The 24396-nt window shown below is 34.9% G+C and overlaps 1 protein-coding gene across 6 annotated transcripts in view; it reads left to right on the forward strand.

Annotated features, from left to right (window-relative positions):
• LOC136038062 (uncharacterized) overlaps positions 1–24396 on the forward strand; it is an 87504-nt gene that overhangs the window by 59418 nt on the left and 3690 nt on the right. For all 6 annotated transcript variants that reach the window (XM_065721022.1, XM_065721019.1, XM_065721020.1 and 3 more), the window contains 7 exons: positions 3282–3365; positions 5010–5167; positions 8931–9142; positions 14639–14819; positions 16414–16481; positions 19122–19176; positions 21154–21354. In XM_065721022.1, coding sequence (XP_065577094.1) covers positions 3282–3365; positions 5010–5167; positions 8931–9142; positions 14639–14819; positions 16414–16481; positions 19122–19176; positions 21154–21354 — 959 coding nt within the window. The remainder of the gene's footprint in view (positions 1–3281; positions 3366–5009; positions 5168–8930; positions 9143–14638; positions 14820–16413; positions 16482–19121; positions 19177–21153; positions 21355–24396) is intronic.

Below are 24396 nucleotides of genomic sequence, written 5' to 3' on the forward strand. Positions count from 1 at the left end.
CCAAGAGGCAATCGCCATAAGCGGGTACTCGGTGTAAAAGAATAAATTTTCTTGTTTTGACCTCGATTTCAGTACATTATGACATTTGATTGGTTGAAAGAAAGGCGGCTCAAGTGTTTTAGATCTGTGTATTTCTAGAGAACCAATAAGCGATCGCCTTAAGCGGGTACTCAGTTTAAAAGCATTTTTTTTTCTTGTTTTTACGTTTAGTTCTAATGCACTATGACACTTGATGTTCAGTTTCATTGGTTGAAAGAAAGGCGGATCAAGTGTCTTATATTTGCATATAAAGTGTATCATTGACACTGCTTGGTTAGTGCATAATTGTGAACAAAACAAACTAGCCTATGTCTAACAAGAGGAATAGGAATTTGACTATGGAACACCTTTTGAAAAGGTTGGTAATCCAAGGGAGTTCTTGTCTTATGCTTAGTAAGTATGGAGCGGGGAGGTAGCTTTTTCCCAGTTGTGTTTTGTCAAAAAAATTATAAGCCCTTTACTTTCTATGATAAATATTCCTAGATTGTAAGGTCTACATAATCTTCCATTGAAAAACACATTCCCTTCTCTATCCCTCCCCCCGGCTCTCCAGGGTTTTTGCCCTCCTCGAGCCTCTGCCCCTCTATGGTCTGTGCCCCATTCCACCCTTCTGAGTCGAAACAAGAAAAAATCGTCTTTTACACCGAGTATCCGCTTAAGACGACCGCCTATTGTCTCTCCAGAGAGACGTGGGAGGAGTAAAGAATGATGTTATCTCACAATCCAAAGGAAAAACGGTTTTTAAGACATCTGGACAGGATTTTAAATTTCCGCAGAAACCGCTTCTTAACATCTACCCGAAATGTCTTATTTCCTTGACTTATTTGTTATTCGCACGGAAACTGTAACTGAAATTGAAAACGGGTTAAATACGTTTGAACGGGATTTTTAATGTCCATAGAAACCGCTCCTTCTGCTTAGTAATATCTACCAGAAATGACTTTTTTCTTCGACTTATTTTTTTGTTCTCACGAAAACTGAAAATAACAAGAGCTAAGAGCTCATATGGCACTTGTGACGAGGTCGGAAGAGCCGAGAGCTCATATGGTACGAGGTCGGAAGAGCCAAGAGCTCATTTGGACGAGGTCGGAAGAGCCAAGAGCTCATTTGGCACTTGTGAGAAGGTCAGAACCTAAAGTTAAACTTTATAGCACAAGATCCTTCTAAATATCAAATTTCATTAAGATCTGGTCACCCTTTCGTAAGTTACAAATACCTCAATTTTCAAAATTACCTCCCCCCTCCCAATTCCACCAAAGAGAGCAGATCCGGTCCAGTTATGTCAGTCACGTATCTTAGACAGGTTTCTATTCTTCCCATCCAGTTTCATCCTGATCTCACCGCTTTAAGTATTTTCTAAGATTTCCGGTCCCCCCAACTGTCCCCCCCCCAATTACGTTTGATCCGGTTGAGATTTAAAATAAGATATCAGAGTTACGAGGTCCTTCTAAATATGAAGTTTCATGAAGATCCGATCACTCCTTCGTAAGTTAAAAATACGTTATTTTTCTTATTTTTCAGAATTACCCCCCCCCCCCCCGCAATTGAGCGGATCCGTTCCAATTATGTAAATTACGTATGCAAGACTTTTGCTTATTTTTCCAACCAAGTTTCATCCCAATCCTTCCAATCTAAGGGTTTCCCATCATTTTAGGTCTCCCCACCCCAAACTTCCCCCAATGTCACCAGATCCGGTCAGGATTTAAAATAAGAGCTTTGAGCCACGATATCCTTCTAAAAATCAAATTTCATGGAGATCCAATCACCCATTCGTAAGTTAAAAATACCTCATTTTTTCTAATTTTTCAGAATTAACCCCCCCCCCCCAACTACCCAAAAGAGAGCGGATCCGTTCCGTTTATGTCAATCATCTATCTAGGACTTGTGTTTATTTTTCCCACCATGTTTCATCCCGATCCCTCCACTCTAAGTGTTTTCCAAGTTTTAGGTTTCCCCCTCCCAACTCCCCGCCCCCATCACCAGATCCGGTCGGGATTTAAAATAAGAGCTCTAAGACACGATATCCTTCTAAACATCAAATTTCATTGAGATCCGATCACCCGTTCGTAAGTTGAAAATACCTCATTTTTCTAATTTTTAAGACTTACTCCCCCCCTCCCAACTACCCCAAAGAGAGCAAATAAGTTCCGATTATGTCAATCATGTATCTGGGACTTGCGCTTATTTTTCCCATCAAGTTTCATCCCGATCCCTCTACTCTAAGTGTTTTCCAAGATTTTAGGTTTCCCCCCTCCAACTCCCCCCAATGTCATCAGACCCAGTCGGGATTTAAAATAAGAGCTCTGAGACACAATATCATTCCAAACATCAAATTTCATTAAGATCCAATCACCCGCTCATAAGTTAAAAATACTTCATTTTTTCTATTTTTCCGAATTAACCGGCCCCTTCTCCCCCCCCCAGATGGTCAAATCGGGGAAAACGACTATTTCTAATTTAATCTGGTCCGGTCCCTGATACGCTTGCCAAATTTCATCGTCCTAGCTTACCTGGAAGTGCCTAAAGTAGCAAAACCGGGACTTTAGGTTTTCCCCCTCCAACTCCCCCCAATGTCATCAGATCCGGTCGGGATTAAAAATAAGAGCTCTAAGACACAATATCATTCCAAACATCAAATTTCATTAAGATCCAAATACCCGCTGATAAGTTAAAAATACTTCATTTTTTCTATTTTTTGCGAATTAACCGGGCCCCCACTCCCCCCCAGATGGTCAAATCGGGAAAACGACTATTTCTAATTTAATCTGGTCCGGTCCCTGATACGCTTGCCAAATTTCATCGTCCTAGCTTACCTGGAAGTGCCTAAAGTAGCAAAACCGGGACCGACAGACAGACCGACAGACAGACCGACAGACAGACCGACAGACAGACCGACAGACCGACAGAATTGGCGACTGCTATATGTCACTTGGTTAATACCAAGTGCCATAAAAACCGGTTAAACACGTTTGGGCTTGTAAGATAATAGTATTTGTTATGACTATAGTGGAATAGATGGCAGCAATAGGGGCGGCCATAATATTTGTTACGACTATACTATTAGCTATGTTAAAAAAAAAGTTTCAAAACTACTCTAACGTTTTATACTAAATGTTTCTCTTGTTTTGTGTACTTTGTTTTGTTTGTAGATAACTTTTCCTTCATATTCCATTTGAGTTTACTGCCTTCATTTTTTTAATTATAAATTGAAAGGTTAATCTCTATACTTTTTTTTATTTTAGATGAAAAGAACTCTTCTGCTGCTTGCTATATTGACCTCTTTAACAATGGCTGACGATGTTTATGATGACGATGAGTTGAAATCGGTAAGTAGTCATTGTCAATTGAAATTAATAAGGCTGGTAAGTAATAAGTGCATTGTTAACTTGCCAGAGCGATTCGTTCTATGAGGAAAAAAAAAAGAAAAGAAAGAGCAGGATCCGAAAAGATAGATAAACATACTAATGTAGATTGTCATGTACAAAACGAACAGGCAATCTGAATTAGCTGCGATTTTAAGGCAAAGCGAATATAATATTCTATAACTATCTGTTAGAAGATTGTTTGCTTATGGTTGTTTGCAAAGCGAATATAATATTCTATAACTATCTGTTAGAAGATTGTTTGCTTATGATTCAAGCTGGGAAAGTTTGTTAAAAAGCGCTTGTGCTACTTGATAATAGTAGTAATAGTTTTTATTATCCCCTGTGTACATACAAAAAAAAATGAACACTAGAGGAGTAAGTTTGAGAAAAAAGGATAAATACACTCTTAACAAAAAAAAAAAAAATATCTTCTACACATATAAGTCATATTAACTTGAACTTGCACTACTCCAAGCGAAATCTGCAATTTTATCGTATGGGTTATAAAAATAGATCGGTTCCGTCAATTCTCTAGTTTCAAAGACAGGATACTCTGAAAAGACATAAGTGTTTCTAGGTCATATTGGAATAATAATAACAATTTATACATTCCCTCTGTACGTACAAGCGAAAATATAAGTTAGAAGAATACTCCACGAAAAAAGAGAGAAAAAAAATACACTTCATGAACAAGTGTTCATGAACACTTGTTCATATAAAATATAGCATTATAAATAAAAGCTATAAACAAAAGCCGAAAAAGATATTTTAAGATACAAAAAATAACATAACTGATCCTACTCAAAATGAAGTCAATATTATTACAATTGAATTACATATGAAACAATGAAATACATATTATTACAATATTATTGTATCGATTACAAAAATGAATCAAAATCTTTTCCATCGTTTCACAAATTTCAAAAACAGCAAACCGCGTAGAGACATTGTAGTCTGTAGGTTTTTATCAGCTTGACCTTCAGAGCGGTAATGACGAGCATTCTTGTAGCTTTAATAGAGACAAAAAACGGGAGAACATGATGAATTAGCGAGATGGAAGCAGGGATCACAGTGGTACCGAACATTAGAAAATTGATTGGACCAAAATAAGCACATTTTTTTCAAGGAGTCCTCAGAGAGTCCAATAACATGAATTTATTTGGTCTACTCCATATATAACGTATCATTAAACCACTCTAGGTAGCATTTGAGCTACATATGCTGATATTTGCTTGTTCTAATGAAGACCGACGCATCAAAGTCCATGTGTAAAAACGTATCTCACAGTAACCAAACCATGGACGAGCATGCATCTCATTTACTCATCTCAGCATAAATTTGACTGTGAATTCCAGAATTAAAGGCTGTCTTGACATCATGCCCTTTGTAGATCCCAAAACACTCCTACATGGGTTAATTTACCAGAGAGTTGAGACACAAAGCTGGTATTTAGAGATTAGAGGTATTTCAGCGTTGAGCTTCCCAGTTCTTCAGGTTGTATATAATTTTCGTTTTGCTTCATCTGCCTCTATTTTCTATGTCTTATTTGTCGTATAGCAAACATTCTTTTTTTCTCTCTTTAAGACAAGCTATCTTTTTTAGTGCTCCCGAGATGATAATTGTTATGGAGGGCAGTTTTGCTCAAACCTAGGAAAATGTGTTAATTGCTATGACTGCAAATATTACAAGAGACAATCATTGAGAGACTTACCGAGACTTTGTTCAAAGTCACCTAAGGACTGTGGAGGATGCTTGCCTGGGTAAATTACCGATTTTTTTGTATTTACTCTTATTATATTTAGTTAAAATTAGGCTTGTAATCCAATAAATTGTCTCTTAAATTTTAAAGGTAGTAATATCGCAAAATTCCGCACATAGCGTTAAATCACCATAATTATGAAAGAAGTTATGTGTTTTAATTTTATTGATTTCCCGTTATAAGATTTTTGAAGTCTGAGATTTTTGCTTTTGTGTTTTCAGTGTTTTTTTTTTGTGTTTTCTTTGAATTATTTTCTTTTTTCTCACATATATTTGAATATGAACTAAGCAGATACATATTTTACGTTTATTTCGAACTCAACCTTCTTAAGCTAGTAATCATCAATTATACCCTAGATTTTGAGCATAAAACTTTCACTAGCATGTAGCTTAACTAACTCAAACTAAAAGATTGTTTTCGGAGCGGGAGAAGAGTGCAGACCCCGCCTTTCTAAAATGGAGCATTTTTATCTGAGGCTGTTCCAGTTGTTTTTAGTTTAACTGGAATTTTTCTAGCTATCCGATCGAAGTGTGCCAGAAACGCAATTGTCTCCTCCAGAATATTGTTATATTTTATTTGAAATTCTGAAACTCTTATGTTATTTTCTCTGCTGTTCGTTTTATGGATCTGGAAACTGATTTACTTATTTTATTTTGCTGGTAAATTAACAACTGCTACATCAAAATGTTTTACATCAATCTGTACGATAATAACCTTCCTGTCTCCTATTAATTAAAAAAATGCATCTTTTTAAATTATGTAAAATCTCCGAAGTTCTTCTAAATCCCTTGTGTTTTAATTAATAGTTTCTACGACTGTAAAATAAGGGTGTCATAAGAGTCTAATGCCCTAAAAAGTGCGTTTAGAGTGGGGAGGGGAGAGGGATAGATAAAGTCTAATAAATAACATTTTCATAAATATCTTTAAAAGTGAATAGTGTAAAGGTTAAATTGTAGCATAGTTTGCGTTTGGGTTGGTTGAAGGGAGGGGGGGGGGGTATCTAAGTGCTTTCAAAACTATTTATGTTGAAATACTTTCTAATATGTTCCAAAGATTTGAGACGAATAAATTACAAAGGGCTATCTTTCAATTGAGCGTTAATTTGAGAAGAGGGCAATGAAGTCATGAAATCAGGATTTGCGCACAGTTTTGTAGGATAACTCTAATGGTAGATTTTCTTTGCCCTTGACCCTTCCAATCAAGGTAAGGTTATTTTTTTAAGCAAAGATGCAAAGTCATCTCTGGTGAATGCAGAGGCTGGAAGATCTTATTCCAACTTAGGGTTGCTTATAATAGATGTTATACAAACGACAAACATAGAACCAAACCCAAGATAAAAATTCAGCCTTTGTAGAACGGACAATATAAATATAAAGAGTCCCAAGATATGTTGTGGAGTATGTTATCTTTAATCAGAGTTTCGGTAATAATTGCTTATTTTCGTCTTCAGCTGGTTTATCAATAAAAAGAGATTGAATCTATTAATCGTTCCTGGAGTTTTCATCCTTTTCTTCCAGACTTGTTTTTAACTGTAAAAAACGCAGTGTGTCTTGGCTATTCTGTTTTTACATCTCTCCCGAAGCCAATATTTTTACTAATAATGTAACTAATAATCCATATAAACTTAGATAGGACACCACCCTGCTCAACACCGAGCCAATTTCTATCCTCACTTGCTTCCTTCACTTAAGCAAAATTATTCCCGTAAATAGCACTAATCACTGCAATCTATATCATACAAGGATAAGATAATTCTTCTATCGGCTGAATCAAATACCTGTTCATAATCTATACAACTGAGGACTACATGAGTCTGATGGTTCAGATACTTCTCAGTTGTAAATGGAAGGGTGAAAAATTGGTTTAAACATCTTCTGCCCCTCCTAAAACCTCACTTTTCTTCTCTTACAACTTTATCTACAACGTCTTTTAGTTTCAGACGTTTCATCTTGCTAAGAAATTTGCTTCTTATACAAATCAAGCTACTGCCTCCACTCACTCTTATTACCTTCCTTATAAAGGGGTTTTATTAAAGTTTCCCTAAAATCACTAGCTACTTCCCCTTTTTTGAAAGTTTTATTCGTAACCTTCAGTTATTATTTCTAACCTCTTAACCCTCATATCTCTAAAATGCATTTGCTACTCTGTCAGATGGTGAGGCTTTATTATTTTTCAATCCTTTTTTGGTACTTGTGTATTATTCAGTACACACTCGAGAATTCGGATCTACAGATAAGACAATAACCTACCTGTCAATATTTGAAGAAAATTAGCTTAGGGTCAGTTGAAATCTACGTTGTAGGTATGTTTTTATTAACATCTAATATGCAGAGACTGTTTTTTGATTGGGTTAAGTTATGTTAGGTTTGATGTTTAATATAATGCGTTCTGCGCGGTCCCCCTACCATAATTTTTTGTTATAGTTTTTATAATTTTGTTACTAAAGTAATGTATTTTCTTTGCATTTTGGTATGTTTCATTATGATTACCATAACTTCGCTTTTTGAGTGTGTACTGAGTAATACACAAGTACCCCTTCTTATTTTCTAGCTACACTTCTTCTTCAAGAGGGATAGTCGCACAAAAACAAGGACAAAATTTCTCAATCAAATTAAAAGACAAACTCAAACTAGACTAAACTTATCTTTCCCCTCCTATCTCTTTATTATGTTCTACAAAACCTACAAAGCCTAAAGAATTTAGCGGCTTCTAAACTGTTTCATAAACTGTCTTCCTTGCCAAATCTGTAGAGTCCTGCATTGCCTGATTCCAGTGTCATTTTTGAATGAAATCCCTTTCCTTCTGTCGCTTCTTCTTCTCTCATTTTTCTGCTCTCTATTTATGTGAGTAGGTGTGATTTTTTGCATTTTATGTGTTTAAATGATGAATAATTTGATATTTGACTGCCTTGTTTCGTGATTCCCCTTTTTTACAGGCCATGGAGCCTTTGCGGGGTGCTTGTATTTGTGTTATTGAGTTGTTTTTGTTTGGTTGTGGTGTGCTATGCGGGGTGCTTGTATTTGTGTTATTGAGTTGTTTTTGTTTGATTGTGGTGTGCTTTGCGGGGTGCTTGTATTTGTGTTACTGAGTTGTTTTTGTTTGGTTGAAGTGTGCTTTGCGGGGTGCTTGTATTTGTGTTACTGAGTTGTTTTTGTTTGGTTGAAGTGTGCTTTGCGGGGTGCTTGTATTTGTGTTATTGAGTTGTTTTTGTTTGGTTGGGGTGTGCTATGCGGGGTGCTTGTATTTGTGTTATTGAGTTGTTTTTGTTTGATTGAAATATATCTTATTTTATCTTCATTCCCTTCCAAATTGTTGAAAATCTTTCATTCTTTTCTGCATTATTTCCTACAGCTTTATCATTGTTTAACTTTAATGTATGAAAGAAAAGGGAAAAGGAAACTGACAAAATGGAAAAGAGGGGATTTTCAGCCAGTAATAAGAAACAAAAAGACCAATCAGATATTTCGACAAAGACTTCCGCTTATCCTTCCTCATTTCCAAAAAGAGAATTAAGGAAAAAAAAGACGAATTTGAACGATTTTGTTTTTTAAGTAAACCGCACCTAACCAGAAAAGTGACCTTAAAGGGTCATACCTGTGTGCAGAGGATTCTAAATTTGTCAACATGGTAAAAGCGATGTTGAAGTAGGACATTTTGGGTCATGGATTGAAGCTACCCTACCCCGCATTCAGCCCAGTGGCAACTGTTGTCTTTTTTTATTTTGAGCACCTACTCTGTTGAAATGCTTAAAACCTATGTTTTAGGTATGTCTTAGAAAGATGTGGAAACAACATGTATTGCGATAAATGTGTCCGGAGTGAAAGAAAACTAGACATGGCAGTTGTTACCACTCCCCCTCCAAACACTCATACAGAGCCACAGTTATGGATTACCGCCGTTGTTGGCCTCCTTATTGTTTGCATTTTCGTTGGATCATTGGTTTACTGTGCCTGTTGTTTTTATCAAAAACGAAAAAGTAAGTACCATTTTCCTTAAATCGGGATTATCAGTTGTGCCGACAGGTTACGGCAATTCAATAGGTGCTAAGGGGTTTTGTTCCCTCAACAGAGAATTATGCTCTATTTCCGCAAAGAAGAAGAAGAATAAAAACAAGAATTTAATTTAATTTCTATCACAGCATGGTTGCCGAATTTGAATTATACATCAAACAAACACTAAAATATATATATATATATATATATATATATATATATATATATATATATATATATATATATATATATATATATATATATATATATATATATATATATATATATATATATATATATATATCACCGAATAAACTTGACGCTCACATCGAACATAGAAGAGTCAACACTTAGTTAAAAAGTCAAAAACAGGAAATAAATAGATAACAATAAAATTAATGAAAATACATAAAAAAATATTTCAGACTTGGTTAAAAAGAAAAAAAGAAAAAATAAGTATATAACAATAAAATTAATGACTATTTTTCCTGGCTATTATATGGCTTAAAGAAACGAAGAAAATTATTTCTATATCATTCATTTTTAGTGGGGATGGGAGTCAGTTTTGGGATTTTCTACGGGATTGTCTGTTGCGGGCGGGAAGATCGGGTTCGGGGATGATGGAACGTAATCGAGGAACAGACAGGGTCTTGGTACCGAAACAAAGGCTGAGGAGATTTCTTCTCTCGGCCAGCGGAGTGAGCTTGAACTTACCAAGTAGATAATGATATGGAACCTTCCCTTCACCACCTATGATTGTAAGTGCTCGTTTTTGGACATTTTCAATCTTATAAACATTCTCTAAAGAAAGACTGAAATGCCATACTGGACAAGCAAACTCCAGAATTGACCGAATAAAAGAACGATAAAGTTGGAGACGATCCTTAGGGGGGCCATAAGATTTTAACAAAAGTTTTAGAAGGGAGACCGAAAGGGAAGCCTGTTTTAGGATATTTTGAACATGGGGATCGCACTTTAAGTCAGCAGTGATTGTCACCCTAAGTATTTTAATGCATGCGACAGAGATTTTGGGAGGAATGGGTTCTTGAAAGAAGGCGGTGACTTTAAAAAATTAACTGTCATGACTGACGATTTATTAGGGTTAACTTTCATCTTCGACAAAGAAGCCTCATGCGTGACGTCGTCAAGTAATGTCATAATTGATCTGTTAATATTTCGTCGACAAACATCTAGTGCAGACAGGTCGTCCACATACTTTCATCGCTGTTTGTGGTCAGTCATGAGGTTATGAGCCATTATAAGGAATAAAATGGGACCCATCAGGGTTTCCTGGGGGACCCCACAATAGATATGAAGGGGATCGGAATAAACATTTTTATATTTTAGCACTTGAGAACGATTTGTTAAAAACGAAGCAACAATTTTTACTAAAAAGTGACTCACTTGAAAAGTCAACAGTTTATTTACAAGGATATTGTGATCAATTAGGTCGAACGCTTTCTGGAGATCAATTGATAAAAAAATTCAACCAAGTATCAGGGTTTTCAAGGTTTTTAAGAATAGTGGCAATAAGACTGAAAAGGTAGTGTGAAGCAGACGTCTCCTTCTGGTCTCCAAACTGTTGTAAATTAATAAGTTCAATAATCTCTGCTTTTATCCAAATAGCTAAAAAACTCTCGTACTAATTCTGAGAAAATTGGGGTCAAGGTGATTGGTCGTACTCCAGTGAAATCATTCAAGACTCACTTTTTCTGGATTGGAGTAATATAGCCCAACTTCCAGCATGACGGGTAACATCCGAAATTACTAATATCATTAAAAATACTAACAAGTGGTGTTAATAGTTTATCAGGGAATGCTTTTATTAGATCAATTGGGATATCAATGGGACAAACACTAGTTTTTTCAGTTTGTGCGTTTTTTCTATTATTTGCTTTGATGAAATTTACTGGATTTTGTCTTTTGGAGCTTCAGGGATTTGATGGTTTTCCGAGAGAGTGGGGAGGGTATGCACAATACTAGCTAGGCGTTTATTAAGCTCATTGGCTGTCTGTTCAGGAGGTTCATCCAGAAGAAAATCGAGGTTCTTGCACAAGCGACCCTCTATTTCTTTCGCCTTCTTAAACCATTGCTGAGGTTTGCTCTGTTTAAAGCAATTCAGTTTATTCTTACCATAACGAGAGGCAGCTCGACGTATTTCTTTCTTTATTTGTTTACGCAGGGTTATGGCTTCATCTTTCTTTCCAAGGCGAAAAAGTTTGTTTCAAATGGATTAGTCCTTTTTTTTTTATTAATCTAGGGTTTATCTGAGGAACATACCTTCTTGGTAACCTCTGGGAAACATTTTTGGTAATTTGTCCTTAATTTTGTTTGAAATACACTAACCTTTTAATTAAGATTTAGATACGACACAACATCATCCCAGCTCTCAGAAGTAATCTAAGAAAAGAAAAAAACCTTGGCTTTTTATTGGCTGGTACGAAAATTCAGAGACTGGGTAATTTGTTTTAAAAATTAGCAGTGGTTTCAATTAAATTTGAAATGATAGCTAGCACCAATGGGGGAAGGGGAGTATTGTAAAAGGTTTTGAGGTTGGTGCAAATAACATTCAAACTGGTTCCTCCTTTTGTAGTTGGGAAATCTACAATTTGCTTAAGCTTCTGATCTTTGCACGGATAATTAAGACTTAGTTCGTTTGCTTCCCCTGCTATAAAAATGGGTACATTTGGGTACTTTGCCGTCATAAAGTCAAGACTTGCTTGTAGAATATCATAAAAATTACGACGAGAATAAGCATTCTGTCTGGCTGAATAATAAAATGAGCAAATGATTAAATTAGTGTAGTGCCAAAGTAAAAACAAAGCCAAAAGAAAGTAAGTCTTATTGATTAGTTTAACATGTTATCTCTCTTGGTTCTAAACAGGGTTAGAGTTTTTTTGTTGCAAAATTCGTTTTATGCTTTTTTGTCATTGGAAATTGTAGTTTTTGACTTTAAAACTGTTTACCCCTATCTAAGATTTCTAAAAGGAAATCATTTAACCGAGATTACGTATGAATAAAAAAAAACCTGAAATATTTTTGCAGGGTTTTCACTCTCCTGTAAAATATATACTTTAATAAAATATATGCTGGTAAGCGTCGTATGTAAAAAATGACACTTACCAGCTTTGCTGTACCAACTAACAACCACCACCTGTTACGACTACCTTATTCTTAATCAGACAGTGGAAAGGGATGGAATATCTTGAAATGTAATAGGCTCATCCATAAATTGTTTTGTTGGTCGGGGTTTTCAAGAACGAGTTAGTAATGTATAAAGACAAATTTGATTATTTCTCTTCCTTAAAATTACTCCTCACAGAGGTTCTTTTAATGTGATCATTCTTCTTAGAAGATATCCATCTTTTTATATTTAACATGATATAAATTACAAAAAGGTATTAATTCTGTCAATTTCTATTTCAAGTTATTTTCATTTGGGTGAATTCATATTTGTCTATTGGCCTTCAGAAGTGAAGCTGCCTTGGGCACTTTTTCTTAGGTACTTTGTTTCTCCTCTTGTACTGACGGATTCCACATTTACCAGTTTTTTTTTATAATATTCATCTTTCTGTGTATATTTAGGCCGGATCTTTGTATATCATATACCAGGTTAAGTAAGACAACTTGCTTCAATAAATCTCGGATCCGTCATGTTGGAATTGTCAGAATACACATTCTGAAAATATCCGAAACTGAACACGAGTATTCGTCAAGTTAGAAGGATCAAAGTTGTGTGTAGTTTGTAGGGATACATTAGGCAGTTCCGATATAATGATTTACATCTCTATGCTAATTAAGCTTGAAATATGCCAGATTAAACACAATAACTTGCTTTAGTTATATTTGGACCCCCTTCATTGGAATTGTTGAAACACCTCTTAAAAGATCAAAGCTTCAATATGCCAAGTTGGCCTGTTAGAAGGATCTTGTAGAGTATTGAAATAGGCAGTTCAGCTATATTTGATATTTGTTCATAAAAAAAAACAGAGAAATTCACAGCCTGACGCGTCCCTTAACTTACCTTTAAACGCGCAACTGTTCTCATCTCTTCCAAGCATTTGAACATTTGAATTGATTTTTGAATTGAAATGGAATAGTTGTGGGCATCATGTCATGGCTAATTGTAGAAAAAAGCCAAGACAGATAGTCCAATTGAGTGAGAAGCAAATCTGGCATTAATTCCCCCCTTATTAGGATTGTATAAAAAGGAGGTTAGTTCATTTGTTAATAGATATGTCTGATCTATTATCCGTCCATGCTTCATTGCTAGGGTAGTAACAAGTTTTTTCCGAAACAAGTTTTTTGGACGTTATTTGCGTTTTAATTTTGCACGAGAAAAGGCCCCAATTTTGGAAGGGTAACTAGATTAGTAACTATATGGAATATAACCTCCCTCTTTGATGTTTTACTTTCCTTCCAGACTTTGAAAGAAGATCTTTTGGAGTGTATTTTCATTGTAAAATGTATTTTTTTGTATTTCTGTTGAAAATACCCGGGGACCGAGCTTAGCCCGGTGACAAGAATAACGTATTTAAAAAAAAATTCTTTCGCGAAACAATTTTAATTTCATTCATTTTATTCGTCTGTAAAAATTAAAACCAGTAAGGTATTGGAAGCCAGGGTATTTGTGACGTTATTCAAGTGATTTTTTTTTTTTGGGGGGGGGATTATAGCCCTAAACGAATCTTCCAAAAGTTGCGACCTACCTAGATTTTTTTTTTTGACAAAAAATCTTCTTAAACGAACAATTGCTTGAGAATATTTTCCTTAAACGAGTATTGAACTTCAAGTTACCAATTCCAAAGATTTAGCTAGCTGCGTGACTGTTAAATTGCTTTGCAGGTTTTGCAGTAACTTTGTATCAGTTGTTAAAATAAGTTATTCTATAAATTATAATTTTGGCCCGCGTTTTATGAAGAAGCCAGTAATATTAGAACGTGAAATCGAGTAGTCGAGTGAACCATATGAAAAATCAGACGAATATTTATTTTCGTTACATTACCAAAGATTGTCTGTTTCGGCATGCCGTCTTAAGCTAAACGGAAAGGAGGTTACGTGGCTGGGGTTGGAGGATGTCGCAAGGAAAATAAGAACTTCCTGGGATGATTTAAAGAGGGAGACTTCGAATAGATTGGGATGGAGGTGGAGCATGCTTAGCTGTGTTGGTCTCAGGCGACTTGGTGCTGCAGTTAGTTGTTAGTAGTAGTAGTACTCTCTTGGTAAATTTTTTGTGGCTGTCCAAAAATTCTTTCTAGCATAATTATACCGTATCTATATTAAACTTTGACAATATATACTTGTTCTCAAGGTTCAGTCAATTTTAATTACCAATTTGAATACATGGGAAGGTGTATTGCGCGAGAAGTAGCATTATTTATTTTCACAGTTTTGAGCAAATTACAACTTAGCAAACAGACCTAATTATTCTGTTTTTAATACAAGATTCTTCTTCTAAGTTCATTTGTCTTTTCTTGCAGAGAATGTGCAAGACGTCCCCTCTGTTTCTAGTTTGCCTGACTCTAGAAAAGACACGGAAGTGCCCCTTATAAATAATGGATATGAGAGAGTTCAACATCCACCGCCTTATGTTAACAATAAGCCTTACAACCCATTGTTTAGTCAAGAAGTAACCCAACGTGCTGACTTGTGGAATCTACCGTAAGTACCTATTGAACATTAAAGGAAAAGGTTTCTTTTTCTTCCATGTTGATTTTTTCTTATCATTAAGGAAAAAAATCTTATCGCTTTTTTTGGAAATTCTTGCTAAAGACTGACACGTTTCTGATACCTTCATTTGCTAATCATAGCTATGATTCATGTCGTAAGATCGTGAGTTCTTTCAATATGTTTTATCTTTATCCATAAACGGCTTCTAGTTACATAATAAAAACGTGGAATTAAGAAAAGAAGTTGCTTATACTGATCACATTGTTCATTCACCATGTAAATTTCAAATGAACAAAAATTATATCAACGCAGTTAAGATGATAGTGTTTGTCAGTTTTTGAAAATTTAGAGAAACAGATGAATGACATGAAAAATATAGAAAATTGCAGAAAAATCGTAACAATTATCAAAGTTTTGCTAATGATGTGAGAACGCACATGCCTGTATGAGACCAAAATATGTCGTAACAACTAGTGTCAAACCCTCTTAAAATTTTCGTAATTTATGTCTATATTTTACGTCAAAGACTTGTTACGAAAACACACAGGGTAGCTACGTTAACTGCAGGGGTAAATGTATGTTGGCCAAAAGTTTTATAAACAAAGTCATGTGAGAATGTAAACTTGCAGAGAACAGCTAATTGTAGGTATTTTGAGATTATTTATTAATACGCTGCAGCAAGTACTTATGCAATAATAATATATGCTATATATATATATATATATATATATATATATATATATATATATATATATATATATATATATATATATATATATATGTATATATATAACGAAATTTTTTAGTAAGATATTGAAAAATCTCTTGATCACTTTTAGAATTGAATTGGAGTAAAAAAAAGATTATTTGGAATACGAGCGAATCATCAGCTACGCAACCAGAATTACTTGGCAAGACTATGTGCAAAATCTAGGTCTTCGAGTGCAACCAGTCAATTAATCAAAAACATTAAAGGTAACAGCGGATGAAAAATAACCTTATTTTCTAGGTTTCTGATATTCATCCGGCTATCTAATTTTATCATTTCCTAATGAAATCCTCTTTTCCGTATGCCATAACAAATTTAGTTAATCATCGGGGAAGGAGTAAGCAACGTCCTTACAAACCATTGTCGTGTATTTGTCACAAAGAAATTTCTTCCATAGACATTCGTGTGACGGTATGCATTTTCTTCATCAAAAGCAAGCCACATTTTTAACCGTATCTTGTTGTTAGAGGGTATGTCAACAACATTTTTCAATAAACTCGCAAGAGATAGACTCGGATTTCCGCGGAAATAGTCTTCATCAATTTTTAATTTCATGGCTATCTTCTTCTTCGATCATGTAACCCTCATCAATTCTGAGAAAAACTTATCTTCCTTTGGGGGGTTTATTATTTGTTTTAAGCATAGTAAACTTAATCTGCTTATAAAACACTCGCAAGAAAAAATTAAGGTTTTAACATGCTCACTTTCTAATGTCCTTCCCTTTTCCCCGCTCCAAAAAGATTTTAATACCCGTGAAGAAGGGGCGAGAATTTACGTGTCTTGCTTATTTTCTATTGATTTTATTTATTTTTGTAGTTCTGGTGGAACTCTGCAAAATTGTCAGAATGAAGGAATACCAAGCGCTCCTCCCCATTCAACCACAGGTTTGTTTTGTCTTTTATAGCTTTCACAGTTTTATTCCTTTTTTGTGTACCTTATCTATTTTGATGATGAAAACTAATTAGTTAAAATGATGAAATGTTGGCTTGATTACGAGTCAGAAAATTTATTATCTTAGGGAAGAGAGCAAAATCAACGTTGTAAAAAATTGAGCTTATTATTGACACTAGTATCGGGTGGTGCTATTTATCGTGCAGATCCTGATTAGCATGTACATTTGTTACCAAATAAACAAACGAAAAATATAAAAAGAAGGTTGCTTTCATTCTAGTTTGCATTACATGATTTTTTGTTTGGTACTCATTCTGGTGTGGTGGCACGAAAATAATGTTTTGTCACAATCCTGGCTGGTCCTGGCACCTCTTCAAATTTAATTAGTGGATAAGCCTCCAATGGAAAAATCTTGATACCTCTCCAACGCATCATCTATGAAGTAATCGCTGCAACCTATTAAAGAGTGAAAACAGCCCATAGTAACTGAAAGTTAGAAAACTTGTTTTGAAAAATAAAATCTAGGAAGAAAAAATTCTGTTTAAAAGTATTCAGGAACAATAGGTATTATGTAGGGTTAAATCAATAGCATAAGTTTATTGTGAAAACAATCGTGACAAACAATCCTATTTGTCTACTGATTTTTTTTTGTCGTTTGATTTAATCCTTTTTTTTTGTAAGCACAAGCGCCATTTAGTTTTATGACTACGAGAGATTGTGCAAATAAAACCGATTCTATTCTATAGCCTTATTTTGTGGTCTAAAACTCACGAATCGAACATTTTGTGTGACCTCCCCACCCATTTTCATGTTTTCGAAACCTAAGCGATTTTTTTTTACAGAGTGATAGTGACGTGTCTTTTGTTGTATTTTTTTATGTATATGTCATGGCAAGTAGGCTGCCGCAAGATCATAGAGAGACGTCGAATGCCTCCTTTCAAAGCTGTTGCTCATATCTTTTTTTTTTTAATTCCTCTTGATGAATCTATTGCTTAAATGACATATGACAGCAAAAATCGCTTTGTCACTTTGGTACCATTTCTGGAGTGGATTAGTTAGAAAATGAAGCACGCATACCATTTTGATCTTGCTTGTATCGTGGCTCTTGGATACTCCCCTTCCCAGCCCCATTAAGAAGGGAAAATGAAAAACGTACAAAAAAAAAACACCTTATGACGCAAAAGGTTTCATTTATTTTCGTTTTCATTAAAATACTTTATTTCTTTATCAGTACCATCTTAAAGATGCCAATATATCTCTCTTTACTAATGTGACAAAGTTGTACAAATCATGTGGGAAAGTTTTAAGGAGGAGGGATATATATTCAACACCCTATTTTGACAAAAGATTTTTTGGACTTTTTTTCTTTCATCTCCCTAAGTCAGACTAAGATTTTGTTGTTGTTAAGGAACAAAAATGAAAGAAAAGTAATTTTTAAAAAAGCTTTTCTGACTGAAGTAAAGAGCAAAGTTAAAATTTAAAACTTTTCCTTTGTACGTTATGAATGTGCGTTTAAAAACTTGCTTAAATAAACTAATTTTTCGCTATCTGTTTAGCTATTTGCTTGATTTTCTTTTTGTATATACTAAAAGCTATTGAAATAATGGGGTTGAAAAACTATTGAGAACTTTATAAACTGTTATTATTTTCCACAGGGCACTTATAGACTAAGAGGACATCTTATTTTTTGTGTAGGTTTGGTATTTCTATAAAGTGCTAGTTCTTAGAATTATGTAAATATAGGGAAAATTATGAGTCAGTTTATTTCAGCTTGTTTATTTGAGCTTTGTTTCAACTTAGCTCTTTTCTTCCGTGTGGAAAGAACTTTGTTTGTTTAAAGTTAATGGTTTTTAATGTACAATATATCATTCTGCCTTGCCCTGTTCCTTCCAGATTGAATGATTTGATTGACTCTTCAATTCAGCTCTTTCTCCCTCCCTTCAAGGCGTTCATCAATCCCTCCCGAATGACCTGGAAATGAAATTGGCACAGATCCAAACCGTCGCCCGCCGAACTTGTTTGGCTCATTGCTGAAATTTCCAATCAACAAAAGTGTTTTGAATACCATGTTTTCTCCTTAAACCGTATGTATTTTATATGTTCATCGGATAATGATATCAGATATCAAACAGCGGATATAACAGTAAAACAAAGGATTCCAAGCCTTATGGACATTACTCTTAAAATAGTGGCTATTAATTTGTGATGGACGAAATGCTGATAGGAGTAAACTACACTTGATAGCTACTAACTGGTATATACGCATATGAGATCGGAGATGGGAAGGGTAAACTTGAAGCTCTTGACTCCATTGAACAATAAAGACCAGGGGTGGCTTGAAGGGGTGGGGGGATTTACACCGGCTCTGCTTGTTGTAAAATTGCATAGGTCGTTTATTTTGACCTTATTGAGGCCCCGGATGCTCAATTCTGAGACGTTCCAAGTTGTATTTCCCTTCTGGAAAGACTTTTGCATTTTAAACTTCTCGGTAAAGAAACACTCTTCAATCCCTCCAAGAGAGGAGACGGAAAGTCTGGCTCTCAAAAATGTTATAATCGCTTGGTACGTTTGTTAAAAAATAGAAGAAAAAAAACTGTCTCAGGTCATGTTATTTATGCATTGTTTATTTCCAGGGAATAGTAGTCATTCATCTAACGCAAGCACTGCTCCGTCTCACTGGGCTCCTAGGTGAGTTTTGTTATTATTGTTACAATTATAACCTCTATGAGTCAATAAAATGAAAGACTGTAGAAAATGCTACTAACTAAACTGTAGAAGAAATAAGATCTGGCTTTGTTATTGCTATTGACCTAATTCTGAGAGGCACTAATTTTTCTTAGCAAGAGGCACTGATGTGTAGTGTTTTCCTAGCAGGTTTGAGGCTGCCAAATTTTTGAGACTGCCTTTTCCTGAAATTTAGAACGAAAATTTTACTCCGTCTAATCGATATAACGAAATTCATACTTTCCAATGCTGTGAGTTTCATTAAAATTGAATATCTCCATGTAGGGTATATAACGGAAGAAGCTAGGTAGTTTTTCCAAGATTTCTGGCAAAGTAGCTGTCAAGTTCTACCAAACTCTATAAGACAACTTAATCAGTTCTAAATATTTTTGCCACACAAACTAAAAAGCTTGTAATGGACGAGATCAGATGATCCGTTAAGAAATGGAATCCCCTAATATCCTAATAGCCGAACACTTGTGCCATAATCCCTTAAATATTCGGTGAACCAAGATATATGCTTAGATTTTAAAGTAACCACAAAAATTGTAATTAGTAGCATTATCTTTATCACACTATGAATACCTGATTTTTCTTTCTAAAGAAATCCTCTGAGGGTTGACATGCAGGTTAAGATTTATGGTAAAATCATGACTGCTATAGAAGCTTATGGTGTCTAAAGAAATGAACTAATCTTTCCAGGGTTCTTTCTGTCTTTGTTTTTATTTTTCTCATAATTAGGGGGTCTTCGTTATGTACTGAGGGTGACAATAAATTACTATTTGGTGAGGGAGGCCGTGTCCAAAGGTGGCTGAATACCATGTAGTATGACTTTGGCTGTCTTCTTCCTTGGAGGTCAATAACCAGTCTTACAACTTGAAAGTAAACCTAGGAGTCTAAAGTCCAAACTATTCTTTCGGAAATGTATGCATGAATGCAGGGGTAAGAAGAGAATAGTTCCTTCTGTTTTCTCTTTAATTCGGCGCTCATGAAGAGTTTTTAGTGGCACCCTATATCTGGCAAAAAACTGATAGTGAAATGAAACTTTGAGCTGGGAACAGGTATGAAAAGGGTGCTAATTTGCTCGATATTGTGCATCAAGCTGTAATTGTAACCTGAGGAGGTTGTTCTGTCAAAGATAACAGTTGACTCCGCCAAGTAAGGGCTAACACGTGAATAGGGCCTACTGACTTAACGGGGTAAAGAACTAATGGGTTACCTGGTACCCTTGATTAGTCTCGTGTTGAAAAGTATGCTGGGTTACATCAAGACCGTGGGGACCCCAAGACTAATGAAAACTTGAATATACCTTAAGTTCGGCTTAGTTTATCGGAATAATGAAATAAAAATATAAAGGATATAGCAAATAAAAATACAATACGAATTTAGATTGAGACCCCTTAACCTTTTATAATGAACGTCAAATAATTGGGGATTTTTTATTCCCTGGTCTCCATACTTAAAATAGAGCTTTTTTTAACGCTAATTAAATTAGTAATTAGTGCACAATTTTTGGAACCTTTTCTTTGGTTTTCAAAAATAAGTTATTGCGCGTCAATACTCTGTACATGTTAATGCAACCTTGGATCGACGGCGAAAAAAATCATTAGCGCAATTGTCAATTGTTATAATTAAAATCTTTATACTTTTGTGAGAAATATTAACAATAATGGGAAAGTTACTTGTGTGAATTTGTGTGTGAGGCCCTCGGCCCGTAGTAACCAAAAATTTAAAAACAAGTTAAAAAAACTGGGAAGTGAGAAAAAGTCACCATTTGTAGTTTTAATTTATTGCAATAAGAGATTATATCTTATGCTAACGCTACTTATATATAATTTAGCAACGTCAGAGCATTAGTTTTTTGCCTTATATGAATCACTGTTTGTGATTCCTTCACTAAAATGGATTAAAATAAAGTAAATTGGGTGTTTTAAATTCTAGTATCCATCCTGTTGCTGATATCTGTCGATTAAGCACCTTGGTTGATGATAATGCCTCTATTATTTCGCAAGAGACTCCGTATGCTGACATTAATTCGCAAGAGTGGAGGAACCGAATAAACAATTGGAATGCTCGGTCTGAGTCAGATGTGAACAATTTAAACGGCAGCAATGATCGGGCGAGTGCGAATGATTCAGGAATGTAAGTAAAAAATATATCATGTATTTATGTATTGAAATAAAGAAATATTACAAATGTTTCCATCTTACACCTTTTTTCTCTTCTAAGTATTTTATTATTTTTGTGGCTTCCTTTGCATATTAATATCTGAGTATTAAAAGGTGTTTAATTTTACTCGGAATACTCTACCCCTTTAAACCTGGTATAACAAGCTAGCGATTAATGAATGATATTTTGGGTTGATTTTGGAAAGAGCTACTTTCGAAAAGGGTCTGGAAAGGAGTCTGGATCGTTTAGGTGGATATATAATTGGGACTGAACAAGGTATATAGTTAAGTAATATTTCAGTTAAGGGTCCAAATTTAAAGAAGGCGCAAGACCTGTTTTTATAGTAAGAAGATCCTCGTGCTCGTGTTGAGATGTGTTATAGTACCTAGATATCCTAGTTTAGCTCTAATATTAGGCGTGATTTTGTACTTTGGCATTACAAGATTTTCTATAGATATCGTTTCTTATACGTATTGCGCATATTTTGATCAGTTGCTTGTTATGTGTAGAAATTAAGAGTCTGAGTGTGAATTCTTGGTGATAAAATTTGAGCGATCAGCCCTTAGCTTGAACTTAATTTTTTATTATTATAATTATTATTATCATTATTTATACACCAGTGGGTAAAGAATATAGAACCGGATTTTATAGTCCCTACCAGTGTTAGGACTATTATCTCCGTTTCGTATTCCTTCAGCGAGGAAGTGCAATGGGGGGGGGGGGGCAGTCATCCTGTGCTTTCGCACACCCTTTCTGTTAACCTTCCCCAGGCTTCTCCAGGTACCCGTTAGTGGGTACCTAGTACCCGTTCCCCGTTAACTGGTAGTATTTTGGTAATCAGATATTCCTAATGTATCCAAAGGTACTTTTGTGATGCAATATAGGTAACAAAAATTCGCACCAAAATCGGTAAGCATCACTTATCACTCACAAAAACAAAAATGCTGTGCACTGTATATATGGATGAATCAAAAACAGTCTTAAAAATTTGCACTTGATCATCAAATTTCTGAGTAGTAATCTGCAAATTTTTTACATATTTTTAGATTTAATAATCTGCTAATTCTGCATATTATTTAAGACCTTGTCACCGTTTTACTTTTTTCCATCTCCATAGCCTATTGATCTAGTAAGCTTTTGTCTAAGGAAAGAACAGCCACTTTTTTTGGTAACTCTGAAAGCTTTTCAGGCACATAAATAAAATTTCCGTTAAAGAATCGGCAGTAATATCTATAGCAATGGAAAGGGAATTTAGATTATTAGCTCCATCCTTTTATCTCCCTCCTGAACGCTGGAAACTTTCTCATTTAATATGCAACATTACCGATTACATATTTAGAACAATGCATTCCCGGGCTCATCCTGAAGTCTATCAACGTCATAACTGCTTTCTAAGGAGTTACCATTCCTAAATTTTTACTGTAATCAATTGTAGACACTATTACTTTTATAACAGTTTTTAAGGTATTTGAAAACTTCCGTTTTTTCACTAAAACCTAACGTTTTTGCAATATGAAGGAGTCTGTTTCCTTATTATCCAGGGTGGACGTTCCATCCAAATATATTTATCAAAATTAAGGAGGCTAGGACAGGATTTCATCCCTTCACATTTCATTAGATGGATAAATATTTGTTGCAAAATAGCCAGAGGGCAATGCTAACGAGCAGAATATTATTATTAGTACATTAATGAGCTATTCAACAACATATGCAAAATAGAAAAAAACTCATACACATAGACTACAAGGTTTCAATCTTCCCCTTCCTTGCATAAAAATCTCTCAATTTAATATATTTTGCAATTTTTTTTAATTTTCTTATAATTGTTCAAAGTGATTAAAAATCACTCAATTAAACCCACCATGCAAAAAGACAAATCGAGACTTTAAATCCTGGAGTTGTGGACGAAGGGCCATATAGTAAAGCAGACGCTGCACCCATGAGGTATGAGTAATAACTTTCCATCAATCTTATTTTAAGGTGATGAGTCCTCTGTGTTTCTCCATGTTTCAGGACCATCTGTCCCCATTTTTGGAGGACATCAAGCTCCTCCCTTAAAATATACATTGGCCATCCTCTCAATAGAGGGTGTAAATCTACACAATAATGTATGAGCATCAGTGCTGCTGCAGAAATAGTCTCTATACTGATCAGTCGTTTTTTATATGGACTATGCGTACGTTCAGGGCGAGTGAGTTACTAAGTGGCAGCATGAACTCTGAAACTAAAAGCTGATAAAAATGGTTCTTAATAGTTCAAAATTGACTGAGTATTTTAGAATTTTCTCCTGATTGTATTTTAGTTTTACTTGGGCCAAAAATTGTTGTTTTGCGGTACTGTTGTTTTACAGAAATGCGAACCTTGCTGTAATAGGTTATTGTTACAGAAAAATACCATAGAATTCAAAATTTTCGTTTTAATCAGGCAATGAGCCTGGTTTGAGACGATCATTCCTGGAAAAAAAAATTACTAGCAGTCAAGTAAGCTTTCTGAAAGAAAGCCTTCCATTTCAGGATCGCTATTGCCATCTATTATTGAAACTAATCAGACAATGGATAAGAACTTTGACTTGTAACGGCATCTTAGAATTTTAAATATCTTAATTCTGTAGATAGTAGCCTAAATCTCTGCTGCAATGACTTTAGGCATGCTGAATTTGTGGTATAGTCATGGTTGCAGAAGTAGCTGCGACCTATTAAAGAGCGAACCCCAGCCCAAAATAAACTGAAATTTGAAAGTGTATTTAAAAAAAAAAACTATGCAGCTTGGAATTTTTTTTATCTAAAGCTGATTGACGAATTGTTGTATTATTTATCTTTAAGTTGATAGTAAAAGTTTAATTGCAAAAATCCTTTGATATTTGAAGTTCCTATTTTATTATTCTTTACTAGGTTGCAGCTATCGCTGCAACCAGGATTCTATTGTCTTTAGCGGCATCATTTTAGATGTCTTTTGTTTTTGAAATTACAAAAGACTCTAGATTAAAAAAAATCCTTTAGAACGAGCATTTAACCA

The sequence above is a fragment of the Artemia franciscana genome, chromosome 17 (genome assembly GCF_032884065.1).
Source record: "Artemia franciscana chromosome 17, ASM3288406v1, whole genome shotgun sequence".
Classification (NCBI taxonomy): Eukaryota; Metazoa; Arthropoda; class Branchiopoda; order Anostraca; family Artemiidae; genus Artemia; species Artemia franciscana.